The sequence below is a fragment of the Salmo salar genome, chromosome ssa04, assembly GCF_905237065.1.
Source record: "Salmo salar chromosome ssa04, Ssal_v3.1, whole genome shotgun sequence".
Classification (NCBI taxonomy): domain Eukaryota; kingdom Metazoa; phylum Chordata; class Actinopteri; order Salmoniformes; family Salmonidae; genus Salmo; species Salmo salar.
Window position 1 is genome coordinate 39,586,997 of NC_059445.1, and position 20,204 is coordinate 39,607,200.

A 20,204-nucleotide genomic window follows, 5' to 3' on the forward strand; every position below is an offset into this window, starting at 1 on the left:
TTATAGAGCTGTGAAAGGATCCAGGAACCCAAATGATTTGTGTGGATCCCACCCTCCTTATAATACAAGCTTTGTTTCCAGAAGGTATCAAAATTGTCAATAAATGATACACCCACGGAGCTGCAATAGTCTCGTAGCCAGTTATGGAGAGCTAAAAGTCTGCTGAACCGTTCAATGCCACGATTTAGAGAGGGTAGGGTGTTTGTTGGTGTCAAGTAGAGACCCAATCAGTTCTTTACAATCCATCTTCAGCCGTTCTGAGCTGCCCTTCATAATGTCATTTGACCCCACATGAACCATGACAGTATCAGCCCCCGGTGACTGACACACAGCCTCGGGAAGCAACCTGGTGATATCCTGAACTTTGACCCCACATGAACTATGACAGTATCAGCCTCCGGTGACTGATTCACAGCCTCGGGAATCAACCTGGTGATATCCTGAACTTTGGCCCCAGGAAAACACAAAGTCTTTGCCCCAGGTACAGATATATGCATCACCATTGAACTCCCTATCACAATAGCCAGAATGATCCGGTCTCTGCCATGTCTCGAAGCAGATTGCGAGACCAGAGCCACAGAACTCACCTGAGAAGAGGGCTGCTGAGACACCGGCCACAACAGCCAAAGGGAAATGGCTCTGATCCAGAGAGCATGGCCCAGCGGAGGGGGGCTGCAGTGGTCCAGGCTTCGCCCAGGCAGTTGATTGACTAGGACAGGGAGAGGTAGCTGGAGGGACATCCACAGCCATGGACGGAACCCCCCCAAGCCCCCGGCAGAAGACAGCTGTTACAGGGGCTCAAAGCGATTTGAGAGTCTTAAGTCCGGACGCAGGGGGAAAAAGGCGAACGATTCCTCTCCTTCTTTCTGGTTCCGACACCCATCCATTTACGCTCACCTGGAGTCGAACAATGAGCAGCCATTTTCTGGTTCAAGCTAGTAGAGGGGTGCAGTGGCGGAAATGTCTCATAGTCCGGGAAGGTCCAAATTAGGATCCTGTTGGATGTCTTGATAGGAAGCATTTAAAGATGCCAATAGTCTCACAGAATCCTTATTCAGTTCAAGACGCTTGGTCAAATGTTTAATTTCTTCATGAAGAGTAGTAATCCTTTTTTTTAGCTGCATCAAGTTCAATAGATTGTTCATGAATGAAGGTATCCATCGGACCTTTCTAGTCACTTCCAATAACTATGTCTGAAAGAGTAGGCCTGGTGCCAAATCAGGATGTGACATTGCTATCTCATTTGAGGAAATTACATACTTACAGCTGACTCGCCCTTAATTGATTGAATTGTTGGTTCACTAATCAATCGTTTTTTTAAAGGGGCATTATCAGTGAACCCAGCCCGTCTGAGCGTAAGCTGTCCACCCACTAGACACACACGCAACAAACAGTTGAAACAGGCGTAATGCCGAATCTGATGCACTCAAGCAGAATAGGTCTGGCTGCTTTTCCTCGTGTGTGTGTGTGTGTGTGTGTGTGTGTGTGTGTGTGTGTGTGTGTGTGTGTGTGTGTGTGTGTGTGTGTGTGTGTGTGTGTGTGTGTGTGTGTGTGTACAATGCCCTCATTTAGATATTCTTGTTCCCGGTGAAGCACTAGTGTGTGCGAAGGAGAGGCAGGCTGATGTCTGGAATGTTTGTGTGCGAGTGTTGGAAAAACAGATAACAGATTAAAATAGGAACACGCGATAGAAAGATAGTGGCAGTTTCACAGAGTCTATTTTGTACCCCTATGTTAGAGAGGGAATCATGTTTTCTTGTGTAGATAGCTCATTACATGCATAGCTACAAATAGAAAGAGGCAGGCCGTAATTCTATCCTGAAACTGGTTTGGTGTACTGCAGAATCTTGCCCGTCTGCATTTTCTTTCTGTAGGTAGGTAGCCAGTCCCTGTATGAGAAATCTGTGTCGTAATAACTCAGTTCACAATGTACTTTCCCTTGGCATTCCACCGAGAGAATCTGAGATCACAAGACAACACCCCCAGAGCTTCTACTTGAGAAGTTTGGTCGAGAGAGATTTGTAACAGTGGATGAAAACGAGTCTCTGTGATGGCTGGCTGTAGGTCACTGTAGCACATGTCAGTTTGTGCATTGATTCTGCCTGATGTGTGCGTCAGGTCAGGAGGAAGTCTTTTCTTGGCTGCAGTTGACCACAATGCACTGATTATCAACCGACAATGTCAGACAGGGAGGGCGGGAGAACAGAGGCCTCTATCTGCTAACGACCAGGGCAGCTGTTCCTACAAGTCAATGGCCCCCCGATACACACTGCAGTGTTACACACACACACACTCCTCGATACACACTGCGGTGTTACACACACACACACTCCCCGATACACACTGCGGTGTTACACACACACACACTCCCCGATACACACTGTGGTGTTACACTCCCCGATACACGCTGTGGCATTACACACACACACTCCCCGATACACACTGCGGTGTTACACACACACACACTCCCCGATACACACTGTGGTGTTACACTCCCCGATACACGCTGTGGTGTTACACACACACACTCCCCGATACACACTGCGGTGTTACACACACACACACTCCCCGATACACACTGTGGTGTTACACTCCCCGATACACGCTGTGGTGTTACACACACACACACACACACACACACACACACACACACACACACACTCCCCGATACACACTGCGGTGTTACACACACACACCTGCCCGATACACGCTGCGGTGTTACACACACACACACACACTCCCCGATACACGCTGCGGTGTTACACACACACACTGCCCGATACACGCTGCGGTGTTACACACACACACACACTCCCCGATACACGCTGCGGTGTTACACACACACACACACACTGCCCGATACACGCTGCGGTGTTACACACACACTGCCCGATACACGCTGCGGTGTTACACACACACTGCCCGATACACGCTGCGGTGTTACACACACACTCCCTGATACACACTGCGGTGTTACACACACACATTCTCCGATACACACTGCGGTGTTACACACACACTCCCCGATACAGACTGCGGTGTTACACACACACACACACACACACACACACCCCGATACACACTGCGGTGTTACACACACACACACACACACACACACCGATACACACTGCGGTGTTACACACACACACACACACACACACACCGATACACACTGCGGTGTTACACACACACACACACACACTCCCCGATACACACTGCGGTGTTACACACACACACAAACACACTCCCCGATACACACACACACACACACACACACACACACACACACACACACACACACACACACACACTCCCCGATACACACTGCAGTTTTACACACACACACACACACAAACACACTCCCCGATACACACTGCAGTGTTACACACACACTCCCCGATACACAATGCAGTTTTACACACACACACACACACACACACACAACACACTCCCCGATACACACTGCAGTTTTACACACACACACACACACACACACACACACACACACACACACACACACACACACACACACTCCCGATACACACTGCAGTTTTACACACACACACACACACACACACACACACACAAACACACTTCCCGATACACATTGCAGTGTTACACACACACACACTCCCCAATACACACTGTGGTGTTACACACACACACACCCTGATACACACTGCAGTGTTACACACACACACTCCCTGATACACACTGTGGTGTTACACACACACACCCTGATACACACTGCAGTGTTACACACACACACACACATCCCTGATACACATTCCTTCCAAATATTAGCTGTGAACCCAGCAGGAAGCATGCAGAACAAGCATTGTGGAGATCAAAAGGACAAGAATATGGCAAAAATAAAAAAGGTTTTGTGTTTTTCATCTGTTCAGTTATATTTACCATTTAGTTTGGCGTGTATATACTGTAGTTAATGTGTTGTTGAATGTTTGTAATTATATTTATGTAGCGTGTATGTGTACATCTGTATAATATGTAGCATGTAGGCTACATGACTAGTGCTGTTATGACAGTTTTTCCGTACATTGTATGTGTTCCTGTGTGTGGTTAGGTCCGTTTTTGGTTTGTGTCTGAGCTTTGAGCACAGAACGTGGCAGACTGGTGACGTTTCCTAGTGGCAGATGATAGACTGCAGTGCAGGGCGGGGCGTCTTATTGCCACAGTAACTAGGCCCGCGTGATCCTTGAACGCGCCACAGATTTCAGGGATATAGTACGTACTAAATCAGAAATGGCACTGTTTGCGTCACAATCTGTAGGGGAACATGACTTAGGCCCCGGGTTTATGAGGGTCTCAGAACAGAGGGGGTGTGATGTGAGTCAAGGTGTGAAGGAGTATTGGGACAGGGTTCCAAGAGTCCAGAGCACAAGTTTGACATGTGTTTGTTGTCTGTAGCTAGTGTCTTGCGTTTTGAGACAATTGTCTGTATGCCTACAGTGTGTTTGCCTAGCTAGTATGTTTTGACTTGCCCGGGCTGAGTTCAGGGCATGTCATCGTGGTTTGCCCCAGTGGAATTCCCTGCATTTGCCACAGGACAGGCTGGCAGAACCAGTTCACTGGTAATCGGCTCTGGAGGGGTGCCTCCCCTTCTTTTCAACCAAAACCCTCATGATTAAGAAAGCCTCATTGAGGACATTCCAGTTTGTCGTTTTGTAGCAATCACAATACATACAGAAAACAACATCATAATAGAAAAGGATATTTACAAGGCAAGTAGGCTGGATAGCTGCCTCTACTGAACCTGTGTGTGTGTGTGCTGATTTTTTTTCTTCCACGAAGGAACATTTCTCAGCCTTAACCCAATGTAACCACGTCATAGTATTCAATGATTTTGGTGTCTTTTCTCTTGTTTTTCCCCCATCTGCTCTACTGCTGTCCATATATGGAACCCATCAATGTCTGTCTGTTTACCACAGAAACATAAACATGACAAACCTTGGTTTTCCTCATTTGGCAAGAATGTCTCGTTCTCTGTTATGTCCAATAATATAACTCCAGTATGTTTCGTGTCCCCTGTAGCCAACCGTAAGAATGTGAGCTGGTTGCTGGGCAGGGACGGTGATGTGTCGGTCATGGTGATTGGAGAGGTGGACGAGCTGAAGACCTCTAAACTCATCTGTTCTGGGCCTGTGGAGAGGAAAGCACCTCCAAGCCTGCACAATAGCACACGGTACGGACACGTCAGCAATGCCAGCAGTGATGTTTACCTGCAGTTCTGTGGAGTTGTAATAGTCCATATCAAATTGAGTAGGAGGTTGGTTTTGGGGGTTTGCCATTTTCTATCATTCCTGTTTTGATTATCCTGTCTGGTCCGTCTGTAGCCACCAGACAACTCCCCCGAAGAGCAACCTGGTAAACAGACCCGTCTCAGAATCTGTCAGAACTGGGAGAGAGAGCCTGCTTCCCAAAACACAGCCAGGGATACAGCTCAATTTAAAGGTGAGAGTTTGTGTGTATGTGAGAGAGACCTTCCTGTTGCTGTCATTAATCTCGGACACAGCTGAGGGCCAATGAGACGAGGGAGAGTCATTGCTCAGCAGCCAAATAAATCACCCCTTCTATCTCTCCCTCTCCTGACTGTTCCCTTACTCCATCCCTCCCTCTTCCACTCCCCATTGTTACCTCCAACACTCGCAAAACACTTTCAGTATGATATGTTGGATAAAGGAATAAAGACAGACGCCAATGTCAACTTCAATTGCCTTGTTCATGCATTGTACAAATCCCTACACGCGGAGTCCGGGGAACAGTCCGGCTAGTCGATTACCTATCAACTAGACTCCGTAACATTATCCCTTTCAATAGAAAGTGCAACCATAACGGCATAACATTAAGTTCCTAAGTCATGCCATAACAATTGAAAAAGCTTGATATTTCTTTTTACTTCAGTTGTCATCTTCCTTTTTTTTCTTATAAACAGAGGACAAGTTAACACTGTCTCTTGCTTACAGAGTAAGCCTGTCCGGTGGCTTGCACAGCCGACCCACCCGTGAGTAAGTATGGGCTCTGACAGGGGTAGGATTAGGGCCACGAGCTGGAGAGCTTGGTGGGGTAGAAGCCTCACCTTCAGTTGGCTCATGTCTCAATTCTGCGCCCCTTACCCTTAGGCCTGGACTGTGATCCAGCTCATCTAGGTGAGTGTATGGCGTGTTCTGGTTTGTCTGCTCTGCTACGCGCAGATCCACCCGATTGCGACAATAGAGGGAGCCACCAACATCCACCAGGTAAGAACGTGGTGCAACTCTCTGCAGGCACGTGTCCAGCCTCCAAAGTCCTGTGTGGTCTCCCGGCAGCGGTTTCATCCTTATCGTTTCACCCACCTCCAGCTCTGGTAGGTCTCGAGCAGTCCGGTCGTAGAAGCACTTAGCGAGCTGCTTTCTGTGACGCAGTTTGTCCGTGACGCCAACCATGACGCAGGGCTCAAGTAGCTTGTTAGATATGGAGATGGTAGTCTTCAGACGTCTGGACAGGAGGCGTTGTGCTGGGCTGCTGTCCATGTTTTCGGTGGGTGTGTTCCTCCACTGTAAGATTGCTTTCCATGGGTCGTTGCTGTCGCGCGCGGCCCTGCTTAACAGGTTTTTGCAATCTTGACAGCTGACTCTGCCTTGCCATTTGCTTCTGGGTGTCTTGGAGAGGAGGTCACGTGGTCAAACTCCCATTCTGAGGCGAAACGCTTGAACTGTGCAGTGAATTGTGGGCCATTGTCCGTGATTACCTTGTCAGGCTGACCTCGCCTTGCAAACTGCGCCTTGCAAACTGCGCCTTGCAAACTGCGCCTTGCACCGCTTTATGACGGTCTCTGCAGACACGTCAGGGAGCAGTTCAATTTCCCAAAAGTCAGAGTAGTGATCAACAATGAGAAGATAGTCCTTTTGTCTGTGGCTGAATAAGTCCATGCTGACGATTTGCCATGGCCCTTGTGGGCAGTTCGTGTGACATGGTTTCCTTTTGCTGTTCATGAGCATACTCGTTGCATGTGGTACAGTTGCTGACAAAGTCTTTAATTTCTGCTTGCATGTTTGGCCAGTATAATGTTTCATGAGCCTGGCGGTAGCATGGAGTGTATGCGGGTAAGCATCTCTGGACGTAGTGATTTGGGAATAATGATCTTCTGACCTCTGAACAAGACGCCATTTTGCACGCTGATCTCATCTCGAAAGGTCCAGTATTCTCTCACTGTGAAAGGTGTCTCCTCTTTCAGGTATGCCAACCTGCGAGAGCCATGGACTTCAGTGACTGTAGGTGTTCATCCTTGTCAGTGTGTGGCCTGATCTGGGCTAGGCGGTGATCTGTGATGTTTAAGTAGTCTGCCTGATTGATCTGTTGAACATCTTGTTGTTCCTGCTGTAGCGAACAGATGGCCTGTCGCTGATGGGCAGTGCCTCTGCCTGTACATTGTGCTGTTGCCCTGCTCAGTGTGTCGCTGATGTACATCTCTGGTCCTGGCTTGTAAATGACCTTCAGGCTGTAGTTTTGCAGAGTTAGGAGCATGCTTTGAAGCCTCTTGGGCGCATTGAGGAGAGGTTTACTGAATATGGCAATGAGTGGTTTGTGGTCAGTTTCAGCAGTGACCAGCTCTCGACCATATAAGTAGTGATGGAATCGCTGGCAGGAGAAGACGATGCTGAGGCACTCTTTCTCAATTTGTGCATAGTTTTGTTCGGTGGGGGTGAGCGTTCTCGAGGCAAATGCAACTGGCTGGCCTTCCTGCATAATGCAGCATCCAAGTCCCCTTTGGCTGGAGTCGCTCTGGATTGTGACAGGCTTCGTGACGTCGTAGTAGCGCAACACTGACATGGATGAAGCCAGAGATTTCATCTCCTGCACTGCGGCCTCGTGCTTGGGTAGCCAGTGCCATGGTGTGTCTTTGTCCAGCAACCGGCGCAGAGGCTCACAGACTGCTGATCGGTGTGGCATGAACTTTGCAAGATAGTTTGCAAAACCGATGAGACGCTGTACTCCTTTTGCATCAGACGGGTTTGGCATGTCGAGGATCGCTCGGACCTTGTCTGGGTCCGGCTTCAGGCCTTTTGCCGAGAGAATGTGGCCATGGAAGTGGACGTCTTTCACCTTGAACTGCAGCTTCTTCAGGCCAAGACGAAGCTTAACTGATCAACAGCGCTCCGTCAGTGGCAGGAGCTTCACATCGTGGTCGCGTTCTGTTTCTTTGTCTGTGTCACCACAGCCTACGATCAGGACATCATCGGCGATGGGTTCCATGCCCTTGAGCCCAGCCAGTAACTCGTGCTGCTTGCATTGGTATACCTCAGGCGCCACTGAGACACCAAACGGGAGCTTGAGCCAGCGTTTCCGACCCAGGGGGTCCAGAAGGTAGTCATGAAGCTGCTTTCTTTGTCCAGCTTGCATTGAAGGAATGCATCTCGGGCATTCATCAAGGTGAAAATCCTGGCCTTGGGAAGCTTGTAGAGGACATCCTCTAGTGTCGGCATGATGTAGTGGGATCGTTTCAGTGCTTGGTTCAGATGCTTTGGGTCGATGCAGACCCTCAGCTTCTCTGTTTTTTTCACTATGACCATATTGCTGATCCAGTCAGTTGGTTCGGTCACAGATGTCATGTGGCCATCGGCCTCATACTTGTCCAGCTGGGCCTTCACAGCCACTTTCATTGCAATGGGCACATTGCGAGGAGCACACTGGACTGGAGTGATGCCTCTCATCCACTTCAAAGTGTACCTCCCCAGGCACTGATTCAACGGGCATGTTGAATACATCATCATATCTGCTGAGTAGTTGTTCTTTGGACAGGGTTCCATGCTGGACATGATCCACAACGTGCAGGTCATTTGGTACAGTGAACTGCATCAGTCCCAGGCGTTCGCATGGACAGCTTGTGTTTGCGTCCCCGAATAACACATTCGGTCTCAAAGGTGCCCATAGAGCTCATTAGCTCTCCTGAGTACAGCTTTAGTCTAGTATCGCTGGGCAATAGATGTGTGTCAGGTGCCAGATTGATTTTGTCTTTGTAGCTCATTACATTGCATGTAGCACCGGAATCCAGTTGACATTGTTGTTGCTTGTTGTGTAATCGTAGTGTCACAAACCATTTCTTCCCTCTTGAGTGTACAGCCCCAATGGATTCATGCATGTAAATGTCACTTTCACTGTTCAGCTCTGAACATTGAGTGACATCATCAACACAGTGAATGTTGCCCTCACTCACCCTTCTTTTGCTTTTGAGACACACTTTTGCAAAGTGATTATTAGTTCCACAAGCTCTGCATGGTTTTCCATAGGCAGGGCAGTGCTCTTTGCCACGTGTGTGTGCGTATTCCCACAGTATTTACATGCTATTGGGCTCTCTGTGTTCACCGTTCGTGGTGAATTACTCTGCCTCGATTGGTTTTGTCTGAATGTCTGCCTAGCAACAGCGTGAACAGTATCAACGTCGGAGCGTGGGGTTTCGATTTCCATTGCTCTCATGTCAGTGACTTCAGCAGTGCGGCACATTTCGATGGCAGTTACTAATGTTAAGCCTCTCGCTCTCAGTAGATGCCGGTGCGTATCCTCATTTGCAATTCCCAGTACTATTTTTGTCACGAATCAATTCATCTTTCAATCCCCCGTATTCACAAGTGGCGGATTTTTCTCTCAAACGGGTTACAAAGTTGTGTACTGACTCACCCTCTTCCTGTTTGCAGCTTCCAAAAACGAACCGCTCGTAAATGACGTTTCTGGCGGGTTTGAAGTAATTCTCCAATGCATCCAATATAGCCTTTGCATCACACTGTTGTCGTGCTGTGAGGGTGAGATTGTGCCGGTAGATGTGCCTGCATTCGCTGCCCATTAAACTCCTCAGAGTTGCCTCTTGTACCTCGTTGGGTTTCTCATGTAAACCGGTCGCCAGCGCATAGTCCTCGAATTCATCCCTGAAATTGTCCCAATTAGTATTCCAGTCCCCTGTGAGAACCATGGGATTTGGTGACGGAATGTTCGCTGCCATAGCGATGGAATAGGAGATTTGTTTGCCTTCAGTCATAGAGGTAGGTAGTGATGCTAGCTAGCCAGCTAACAACGAGTTGATCAGTGTTGTGACTAGGAGTAGGAAACGGCGTGTGTTCGCATATGGAACGTAACTGTACCTATACTGTTTTTAGCTACAAAAATAACATACGTGTGGTTTTCGAGCCACTTCTGATACCCTGTTTCAGTATGATATGTTGGATAGAGGAATAAAGACAGACGCCAATGTCAACTTCAATAGCCTTGTTCATGCATTGTACAAATCCCTACACGCGGAGTCCGGGGAACAGTCCGGCTTGTCGATTACCTATCAACTAGACTCCGTAACAAACACCTCTCTCCCTTGATCTCAACCACATCCTATCCATCCCTCTCTTCCCTCCTTACATCTTGTCTTCCACTTTGTTTTGTACAGTTCCTGTCATTCCTCTCCTCCCTATTGCATTTGTGTTTCCCTCTGTCTGGGAGTCAGTGGAGGCTGCTGAGGGGAGGACGGCTCATAATAACAGCCGGAACGGGGCAAATGGAATGGCATCACACACCTGGAAACCAGGTGTTTGACGTATTTAATTCCATTCCAGTGATTCCGCTCCAGCCATTACCACGAGCCCATCCTCCCCAATTAAGGTGCCACCAACCTCCTGTGCTGTCCTTAGTGTGTAAATGTGCCACCCCTGTGCGTTTGCGTAAATCTATATGTAAATTAAGTATTTTAATTGTGAAGGAGGGGGAGTGATTTTTTTTGTGGAGGGGGGTTATTATGTGTTGTAGTAAACCCTGCATATTTGGTTTGACCCTAGATATTTGAACCAAACCATGAAATTGAGAAGTGTGTTTGTGTCACATGTATTGTGTGTGTGTGGTGGGGGAGGATACCTCCGTTTTCACGCTACGTTAAAAAGAGGGACAAGATTTTCCGCGTTGTCATGGCAACCCTTTTGCACATAGCGAGCGCAGGCCAGGGTGGATACTCCCGTCTTGCCTGTCGAGCACACCAGTGCCCATCCCAGGCACCCACGGGCTGGTACCGCAAACATCACGTCGGAAATTTTTAGAGAGTAGTCCGAATAAGCACAAGGAAATGAATCTAAATGTATAGGCCGTGCAGGTCTTCAGTGTGCTTACACTTTATACGTTGGTTGCACGCCCATAGCAGGTTCCAGTCAGAGAAAGTAAAGTGCGTTTAAATCTGTCATACCAACTGACATGTTCATGCTATTCCAACAGGAGAACACTGAGGAAGTGAGGACATGGCCCCCTCTACAGGTATGGTTATGTACTGCACGTATCACTGCTTTGTCCGTCTGCTCAGAAGCTATTAGTTACCCAGTAATGCCTGTGTTTGTCTGTTCAACCCACAGGTGTCAGTGGGTGAGCAGCAGCCACCAGCAGCACTGGAAAAAGTAAGTATTACATGAACACGTTTGTGAGTTTGGCTTCCGTCAATCAGAGTTTGTGCACTATGTACATCGAGGACATTTGCTTTGCTTATGCCTTGATAAAGGTAGGTATGCAGCGATGTTAAAGGTAAACCAGTGTATTAATAGTAGTTTGATTCAGTAGTTTGATTCCGTATTAATATTAATACTGACTCAAACTACTACTATTAATACACTGGTTTACCTGTTATGCTGGTAATAAAAAAATAAACAAATTCTCCATTGATTAACACAGAGTTTAGGTATGTGTAAGGCTGTGCACGGTTGTAGAGTAAGAGGATGGGTTATTTCCTGGGTTGGGAGGGCAAGTAATTTGGTCGTCATTTGATCGTCATTTCCCTGAACAGCGACATTGATGATATCATCAGTGGCATATAATCAAGTGTCACGTAAACAAAGACAGGAAAACACAACCTTAATCTCCTAGTATTTCTGGCTGGGTATGGGGTTGAGAAAGCAATGAATTAGTCATTGTCTCAGCGGTGCTGGTAGTTGCAGGTTTCAGCACGAATAGCCATGACACAGATATGGATGGTTCGAATTCGAAACACTTGCTCAAATATCCTGGCTAAGTGTGCTTTGCGTTTCACTAATCCACCCTTCGGCTCTCCTACATATGGCTTGAACACGTCTGACTCTTCTGGACACCCACACCCCCTTTTTTTTCTCTCTCTCTCTCTCACTCTCTCTCTTTCCCTCTCTTCACTCTTTCCCTCGTTCCAGGGTGTGGAGGTTAGGCCAGCTGTCCCTTCACTCTCAGCCTCTCTCCAGATCCTCTTTCTCCCAGCTGTCTCTCTCTTCTCTCTCTCTGTTCCAGCTGCTCCTGGCCTGGCCGCCTCACCCCTCATACCTCTCTCTCTGTCTCTCTGGGGGAGCAGCTGAACTGTAGCAGCCCTCCAGTATGTATGTCATCGCTCTCTACCACATGCTGCAATGGGACTGGGGTGGGGTGGAATGAAGAGTGTTTCTGAGTGATTGTTTCTTTTTGTGTGTGTGTGTGCGCGTGCATGCAGGCTGTATCACAACCGGACGTGATTAGGACTCCCATAGGGCGGCGCACAATTGGCCCAGCGTCGTCCAGGTTTGGCCGGTATAGGCCGTCGTTGTAAATAAGAATTTGTTCTTAAATGACTTGCCTAGTTAAATAAAGGTAAAATAAATGTGTGTGTGTGTACGAGGAGCGGAATCGCTGGAGTTTGGTTTCTGGGCTCCTCTGGACCAGATGGTTGATCAGGGTATTAAAACGCCAGAGACAGGAGTGTGTGTCAGTCACAGATGGATGGGATTGTGGGATTGTCTCCTGAGGTTTGCACAGGGGAGATCTCCTTCCCTCTCGTCTCCTACTGCACGCAGCCAAGCCGAACCGCAGGAGAAAACTCTATCACTCCGTTCATGCATCCTCACACAAGACTCCTCCCAAACACACCGCTGCACGTCTCTGCCAACCCGTGTCAAACTCCTAATGCACAACCCCACCCTATTGTTAAATATGATAGGTCTGAGAGACTGACATTTAAATCATTTAGCAGACGCTCTTATCCAGAGCGATTTACAGTAGTGAATACATACATCTTTTTTTTTTTTTTTTTTGTACTGGCCCCCCGTGGGAATCGAACCCACAACCCTGGCGTTGCACACACCATGCTCTACCAACTAAGCCACAGGGAAGGCGATGACTGAGATTCTGAAACCATTTGTTAAAACATAGATTTGGTTGTTATGTAGAATTCAGGTTGTTAATTGGAACTGTACTACTATCCAAATGACTATGATCTCGCAACGGTATTTGGAGCTGATAGTTGTTTGTGGGGGAAGGGGGGGGGGGTGATTTGGTACTGCTGCTACAGTGAGCGGTCTTAAACTGTCGATCTGAGAGATGGAGAGGCAGGACGAGAGGCAGGACGAGAGGCAGGACGAGAGGCAGGACGAGAGGCAGGACGAGAGGCAGGACGAGAGGCAGGACGAGAGGCAGGACGAGAGGCAGGCCGGTGGGGATGGAGTCACCCTGAGATTGTTGATTAGGAGGGCAGAGGAGTACGGCAAATAGGATGGATGCCGAGGTCGCCTTAAACCTGCCCTTAGCTCAGGCCTGGGCAATCCCAGTCCTCGGGGGACTGATTGGTTTCACACTTTCCCCCCCCCCATCCCTAGCAGACACACCTGATTTTAAACTAATTGCATTTTTAACTGAAGATCATGATTAGGTGATTATTGGAGTCAGGTGTGTTAGCTGGGACTGGGGCAAAAGTGTGACACCAATCAGGCCCCCGAAGGAGTTGCCCAGCCTGCTTAGCTCATGGTGTCTGCACCCCATGTTTCATTTTATTTTGGGGGATACTTACTGTGTATGGAAGCATGCCATCTAACCTCTCAGTAACCTAAAGGCATTGGATTCAGGTAGAACGGTTGCTGAATATGCAAATCAAATGGTATGAATGAATCGGACACTGACTGTTCTTTCCTGTTTCCCCAGCAAGCTGAGTTGAAGCAGGATTTAGAGGTCGACGCTCCAGAGGAGAAGCCAGTCCTCTCTTCCGACAGACCTCACTCAAGAGCTGGCACTGCCAACCCGAGGCTGGATACCGCGCTGTCCCCCGTCCCCAAGAACTTCACCATCACACCATCCCCTGTCCCTACCGTCACACCGTCCCCTCTCCCCAGCACCGTAACATTGTCTCCGGTCCCCGGCATTGTCACCCCGTCTCCAGTCCCCCGCAGCAATGCCATCCGAGACGCTCTAGAGAAGAGCACTGCCAAAGCGCGGGCTTCAGAGAAGACCGTCACGCCCTCTCCCGTCCCTAGCTCTGTCAAAACGTCCCCTGTTCCCAGTGTGACCCCGTCCCCTGTCCCCAGCTCCACTCCGTCCCCTGTCCCCAGTGTCTCACCGTCCCCTGTCCCAAGCTCCACTCTGTCCCCTGTCCCTAGCATCTATTCACCGTCCCCTTTCCACAGGACCATCACTCCATCCCCTGTGGCTAGCAGCGCGGCCATAAGAGACGCTCTAGAGAAGAGCACCACCAAACCACATGGTCCGGAGAAGACGACCGTCATTCCGCTGTCCGTCACAACCAGGCTCCACCCCCAGGAGACACCCAGCAGCCAAGGTAAGAGAGTAGAGCAGCATGGGAGATTGGGTCCCCTCCATAGCGATGTATATAGATCTCTACTTGGAAATGACCTGTTTTAGCATGGACATTGCCATTATTAAGGGATTCTACCATTTTTAAAGTAGTCAACTGGGTGGGGATTTCTATGGGTTGGGAGCGATCAGCCATTGACCAGAGCATTGTCTTCTTCAAATTGGGTTATACGGTTTGTAAATGGCTTTAAGCTATATTATAGTGGCCACAATAAATGAATGCCACACAATATTTTGGTTCAGGACTCCAGCAGTGCAGGTGGCGGTAAATCACCAATATTAGCTTTATACATATTTCAAACACAGAAGAACACTTATACAGCATCAATGGCACAGATACAACATTCCAACACTGCGCTGGGGTCAAACTTGAATGTATTGAGATTGTTGTGAATGGTGGGAGTAACAGATTCGGGCCCGGAAGCATGTAGACACCAGGACACATTTTTATTGAACACTTTTGGTAATGAAGTTGTACCCCCCCCCCAAAAAAGGCAGCCACCACATGGCAGGGAAGAGAATTGCCTATGTGACAAAGATTATCTGACATCGAATCCCTTTTACCTGGTGTGTGTTCATAATGGACAGTTATACCATGGATCTGCAGTAGGCCCCTGTAGTGTAGGTTAGGCTTTCCTAGTGCAGTTAGCAATGGGGATTTATTTGCCCAGCGTCCTAGCCAAATGCTGCCTCAGCCCAGTGGAATCTTTATGAACTGGCAGACTAAAAGCAGGCCAGTGCAGCCTTGGGGGGGGATAGCAGTGTCATGGTCCCACATCTCCTCTGCCTCTCTATTGGCTACTCTCTCTCGGGGTCATCTCTTACTGTGTGTTGGTCTAACGTTTTCCACAGTCCCTCTTAACGAACATTACTTTTATCAGTGTATGATGATAGATGTCTCTTGTATCGCTGAGCCTCACATATAGTGAGTTATTGACTTTGCCCTTGTAGTTGATCGCTTTATGGCAGCGTCTCTGTGTCTTGTTGCAGATTTTTTGTATTTATTTGGTCTCCCCTATTCCATAGAATTCCTCAGTATCTTAGCTTGTCTAGTTTTCCCTAACTGTGTAATATTAGGAGTGAGTTTAGTATCAGTCTAATTAGCAATGTTTGGACAGCGTTCCTCTGGGTGATCAGGAGAGGCTGGTGGTTTTGATCAGCGGCCCACATCCCAGCTCGACAGACAAGTGACCCAGTTCACAAACCAGACACAGACTGAGTGGGAGCTAGACCAGCACCACCCAGTGGACTACTGATCACACTGCAGCCAGTCCTCTTCCAGAGTTGTCTGCTTCTCCAGTCTCCCCCTGCTGGATGTGTACTAACCTTACAATGAGATGAAGAATTGTTGTTTCTTTGTCCTGGCTGTTGAACCTGTAATTCAACTAGATCATATTCATGGGTTGCATTTCTTCACAATATTGTTTCTTCACAATATTGAGACATTTCAAGTGAAGATGATGGTATGTCATTTGAATGGGTTAGTTATTTTTGTATGTTTTTAAATAATATACATATTTTTGGTATATATTTCCGATCAATGTGTGTGTGTGTGTGTGTGTGTGTGTGTCAAATCACATTTTATTGGTCACATGATAAGCAGATGTTATTGGGAGTGTAGTGAAATGCTTATGCTTCTAGATCCGACAGTGCAGCAGTATCGAACAGGTAATATCTAACAACTCCACAACAAAACCTAATACACACAATCTAGTAAAGGAATGGGATGAGAATATATAAAATATATAGATGAGCAGTGACAGAGCTAAGATGCAATCGATAGTGAAGGATACAGTATACAGTTTATACATGTGAGATATGTAAACATTCTTAAAGTGGCATTATTAAAGTGACTAGTGTTCCATTTATTAAAGTGGTATCAAGTCTGTATTTAGGCAGCCGCTTCTCTGTGTTAGTGATGGCTGTTTAACAATCTGATGGCCTTGAGATAGAAGCGGTTTTTCAATCTCTCTGTCCCAGCTTTGATGCACCTGTACTGACCTCGCCTTCTGGATGATAGCGGGGTGAACAGGTAGTGGCTCGGGTAGTTATTGTCCTTGATGATCTTTTTTGCCTTCCTGTGACATCGAGTGTTGTAGGTGTCCTGGAGGGAAGGTAGTTTGCCCCCGGTGATGCGTTGTGCAGAACCCACCACCCTCTGGAGAGCCCTGCGGTTGAGGACAGTGCAGTTGCTGTACCAGACAGTGATACAGCCCAACAGGATGCTCTCAATTGTGCACCTGTAAAACTTAGTGAGGGTTTTCAGTGACAAGCCACATTTTCTTCAGCCTCCTGAGGTTGAAGAGGCACTGTTGTGCCTTCTTCACCACACTGTCTGTGCGCGTGGACCACTTCAGTTTGTCGGTGATATACAGTGCCTTGTGAAAGTATTCGGCCCCCTTGAACTTTTCGACCTTTTGCCACATTTCAGGCTTCAAACATAAAGCTATAAAACTGTAATTTTTTTGTGAATAATCAACAACAAGTGGGACACAATCATGAAGTGGAACGAAACTTATTGGATATTTCAAACTTTTTTAACAAATAAAAAACTGAAAAATTGGGCGTGCTAAATTATTCAGCCCCCTTAAGTTAATTCTTTGTAGCGCCACCTTTTGCTGCGATTACAGCTGTAAGTCGCTTGGGGTATGTCTCTATCAGTTTTGCACATCGAGAGACTGACATTTTTGCCCATTCCTCCTTGCAAAACAGCTCGAGCTCAGTGAGGTTGGATGGAGAGCGTTTGTGAACAGCAGTTTTCAGTTCTTTCCACAGATTCTCGATTGGATTCAGGTCTGGACTTTGACTTGGCCATTCTAACACCTGAATATGTTTATTTGTGAACCATTCCGTTGTAGATTTTGCTTTATGTTTTGGATCATTGTCTTGTTGGATGACAAATCTCCGTCCCAGTCTCAGGTCTTTTGCAGACTCCATCAGGTTTTCTTCCAGAATGGTCCTGTATTTGGCTCCATCCATCTTCCCATCAATTTTAACCATCTTCCCTGCCCCTGCTGAAGAAAAGCAGGCCCAAACCATGATGCTGCCACCACCATGGTTGACAGTGGGGATGGTGTGTTCAGGGTGATGAGCTGTGTTGCTTTTACGCCAAACATACGCCAACGTTTTGCATTGTTGCCAAAAAGTTCGATTTTGCTTTCATCTGACCAGAGCACCTTCTTCCACATGTTTGGTGTGTCTCCCAGGTGGCTAGTGGCAAACTTTAAACGCCACTTTTTATGGATATCTTTAAGAAATGGCTTTCTTCTTGCCACTCTTCCATAAAGGCCAGATTTGTGCAGTATACGACTGATTGTTGTCCTATGGACAGAGTCTCCCACCTCAGCTGTAGATCTCTGCAGTTCATCCAGAGTGATCATGGGCCTCTTGGCTGCATCTCTGATCAGTCTTCTCCTTGTATGAGCTGAAAGTTTAGAGGGACGGCCGGGTCTTCGTAGATTTGCAGTGGTCTGATACTCCTTCCATTTCAATATTATCGCTTGCACAGTGCTCCTTGGGATGTTTAAAGCTTGGGAAATCTTTTTGTATCCAAATCCGGCTTTAAACTTCTCCACAACAGTATCTCGGACCTGCCTGGTGTGTTCCTTGTTCTTCATGATGCTCTCTGCGCTTTAAACGGACCTCTGAGACAGAGGAGGTGCATTTATACGGAGACTTGATTACACACAGGTGGATTCTATTTATCATCATTAGTCATTTAGGTCAACATTGGATCATTCAGAGATCCTCACTAAACTTCTGGAGAGAGTTTGCTGCACTGAAAGTAAAGGGGCTGAATAATTTTGCTCGCCCAATTTTTCAGTTTTTTATTTGTTAAAAAAGTTTGAAATATCCAAAAAATTTCGTTCCACTTCATAATTGTGTCCCACTTGTTGTTGATTCTTCACAAAAAATTACAGTTTTAAATCTGAAATGTGGCAAAAGGTCGAAAAGTTCAAGGGGGCCGAATACTTTCGCAAGGCACTGTATACACCGAGGAACTTAAAACGTTCTACCTTCTCCACTGCTGTCTCGTCGATGTGGATAGGGGGGTGCGCCCGATCATCTCTTTTGTTTTGCTGACATTGAGTGAGAGGTTATTTTCCTGACACCACACTCCGAGGGCCCTCACCTCTTCCCTGTCGGCTGTCTCGTCGTTGTTGGTAATCAAGCCTACCACTGTAGTGTCGTCTGCAAACTTGATGTTGTAGTTGGAGGCGTGCATGGCCACGCAGTCGTGGGTGAACGGGGAGAACAGGAGAGGGCTGAGAACGCACCCTTGTGGGGCCCCAGTGTTGAGGATCAGCGGAGTGGAAATGTGTTTTCCTACCTTCACAACCTGGGGGCGGCCCGTCAGGAAGTCCAGGACCCAGTTACACAGGGCGGGGTCTCAAGCTTAATGACGAGTTTGGAGGGTACAATGGTGTTGAATGCTGAGCTGTAGTCGATGAACAGCATTCTTACATAGGTATTCCTCTTGTCCAGATGGGATAGGGCAGTGTGCAGTGTGATGGTGATTGCGTCGTCTGTGGACCTATTGGGGCGGTAAGCAAATTGTAGTGGGTCTAGGGTGACAGGTAGGGTGGAGGTGATATGATCCTTGACTAGTCTCTCAAAGCACTTCATGATGACAGAAGTGAGTGCTACAGGGCGATAGTCATTTAGCTCAGTTACCTTAGCTTTCTTGGGAACAGGAACAATGGTGGCCATCTTGAAGCATGTGGGGACAGCAGACTGGGATAGGGATTGATTATGTCCGTAAAACACAGCAACCAGCCCGTCTGCGCATGCTCCGAGAACACAGCTAGGGATGCCGTCTGAGCCGGCAGCATTGCGAGATTTAACGCGTTTAAATGTTTTACTCACTTCGGCCACAGAGAAGGAGAGCCCACAGTCTTTGGTAGCGGACCGTGTTGGTGGCACTGTATTGTCCTCAAAGCGCGCAAAGAAGTTGTTTTAATTTGTCTGGGAGCAAGACGTCAATGTCCGTGACGGGGCTGGTTTTCTTTTTGTCTGTAGATCCTGCCACATACATCTTGTGTTTGAGCCGTTGAATTGCGACTCTACTTTGTCTCTATACTGACACTTTGCTTGTTTGTTTGCCTTACGAACAAAATAACTACACTGTTTGTATTCGGCCATGTTTCCAGTCGCCTTGCCGTGATTAAATGCTGTGGTACATGCTTTCAGTTTTGCGCGAATGCTGCCATCAATCCACGGTTTCTGGTTAGGGAAGGTTTTAATAGTCACAGTGGGCACAACATCTCCTATACACTTCCTTATAAACTCGCTCACCGAGTCAGCGTATACGTCAATGCTATTGTCTGAGGCTACCCGGAAACATATCCCAGTCCACGTGATCGAAGCAATCTTGAAGCGTGGAATCCGATTGGTCAGACCAGAGTTGGATAGACCTAAGAACGGGAGCTTCCTGTTTTAGTTTCTGCCTATAGGAGGGGAGCAACAAAATGGAGTCATGGTAAGATTTGCCAAAAGGAGGGCGGGGGAGGGCCTTGTATGCATCGCGGAAGTTAGAGTAGCAATGGTCGAGCGTGTTACTCGCTCGTGTACTGCAATCGATATGCTGATAGAATTTAGGTAGCCTTGTTCTC

The 20,204-nt window shown here is 47.6% G+C and overlaps 1 protein-coding gene across 1 annotated transcript in view; it reads left to right on the forward strand.

The window, feature by feature from the left end:
• The window catches only part of LOC106603020 (extensin), a 39,347-nt gene that overhangs the window by 5,564 nt on the left and 13,579 nt on the right, over positions 1–20,204 (forward strand). The window contains exons 3-7 of the mRNA XM_045716905.1: positions 5,053–5,203; positions 5,355–5,472; positions 11,242–11,280; positions 11,376–11,417; positions 13,927–14,557. Coding sequence (XP_045572861.1) covers positions 5,053–5,203; positions 5,355–5,472; positions 11,242–11,280; positions 11,376–11,417; positions 13,927–14,557 — 981 coding nt within the window. The remainder of the gene's footprint in view (positions 1–5,052; positions 5,204–5,354; positions 5,473–11,241; positions 11,281–11,375; positions 11,418–13,926; positions 14,558–20,204) is intronic.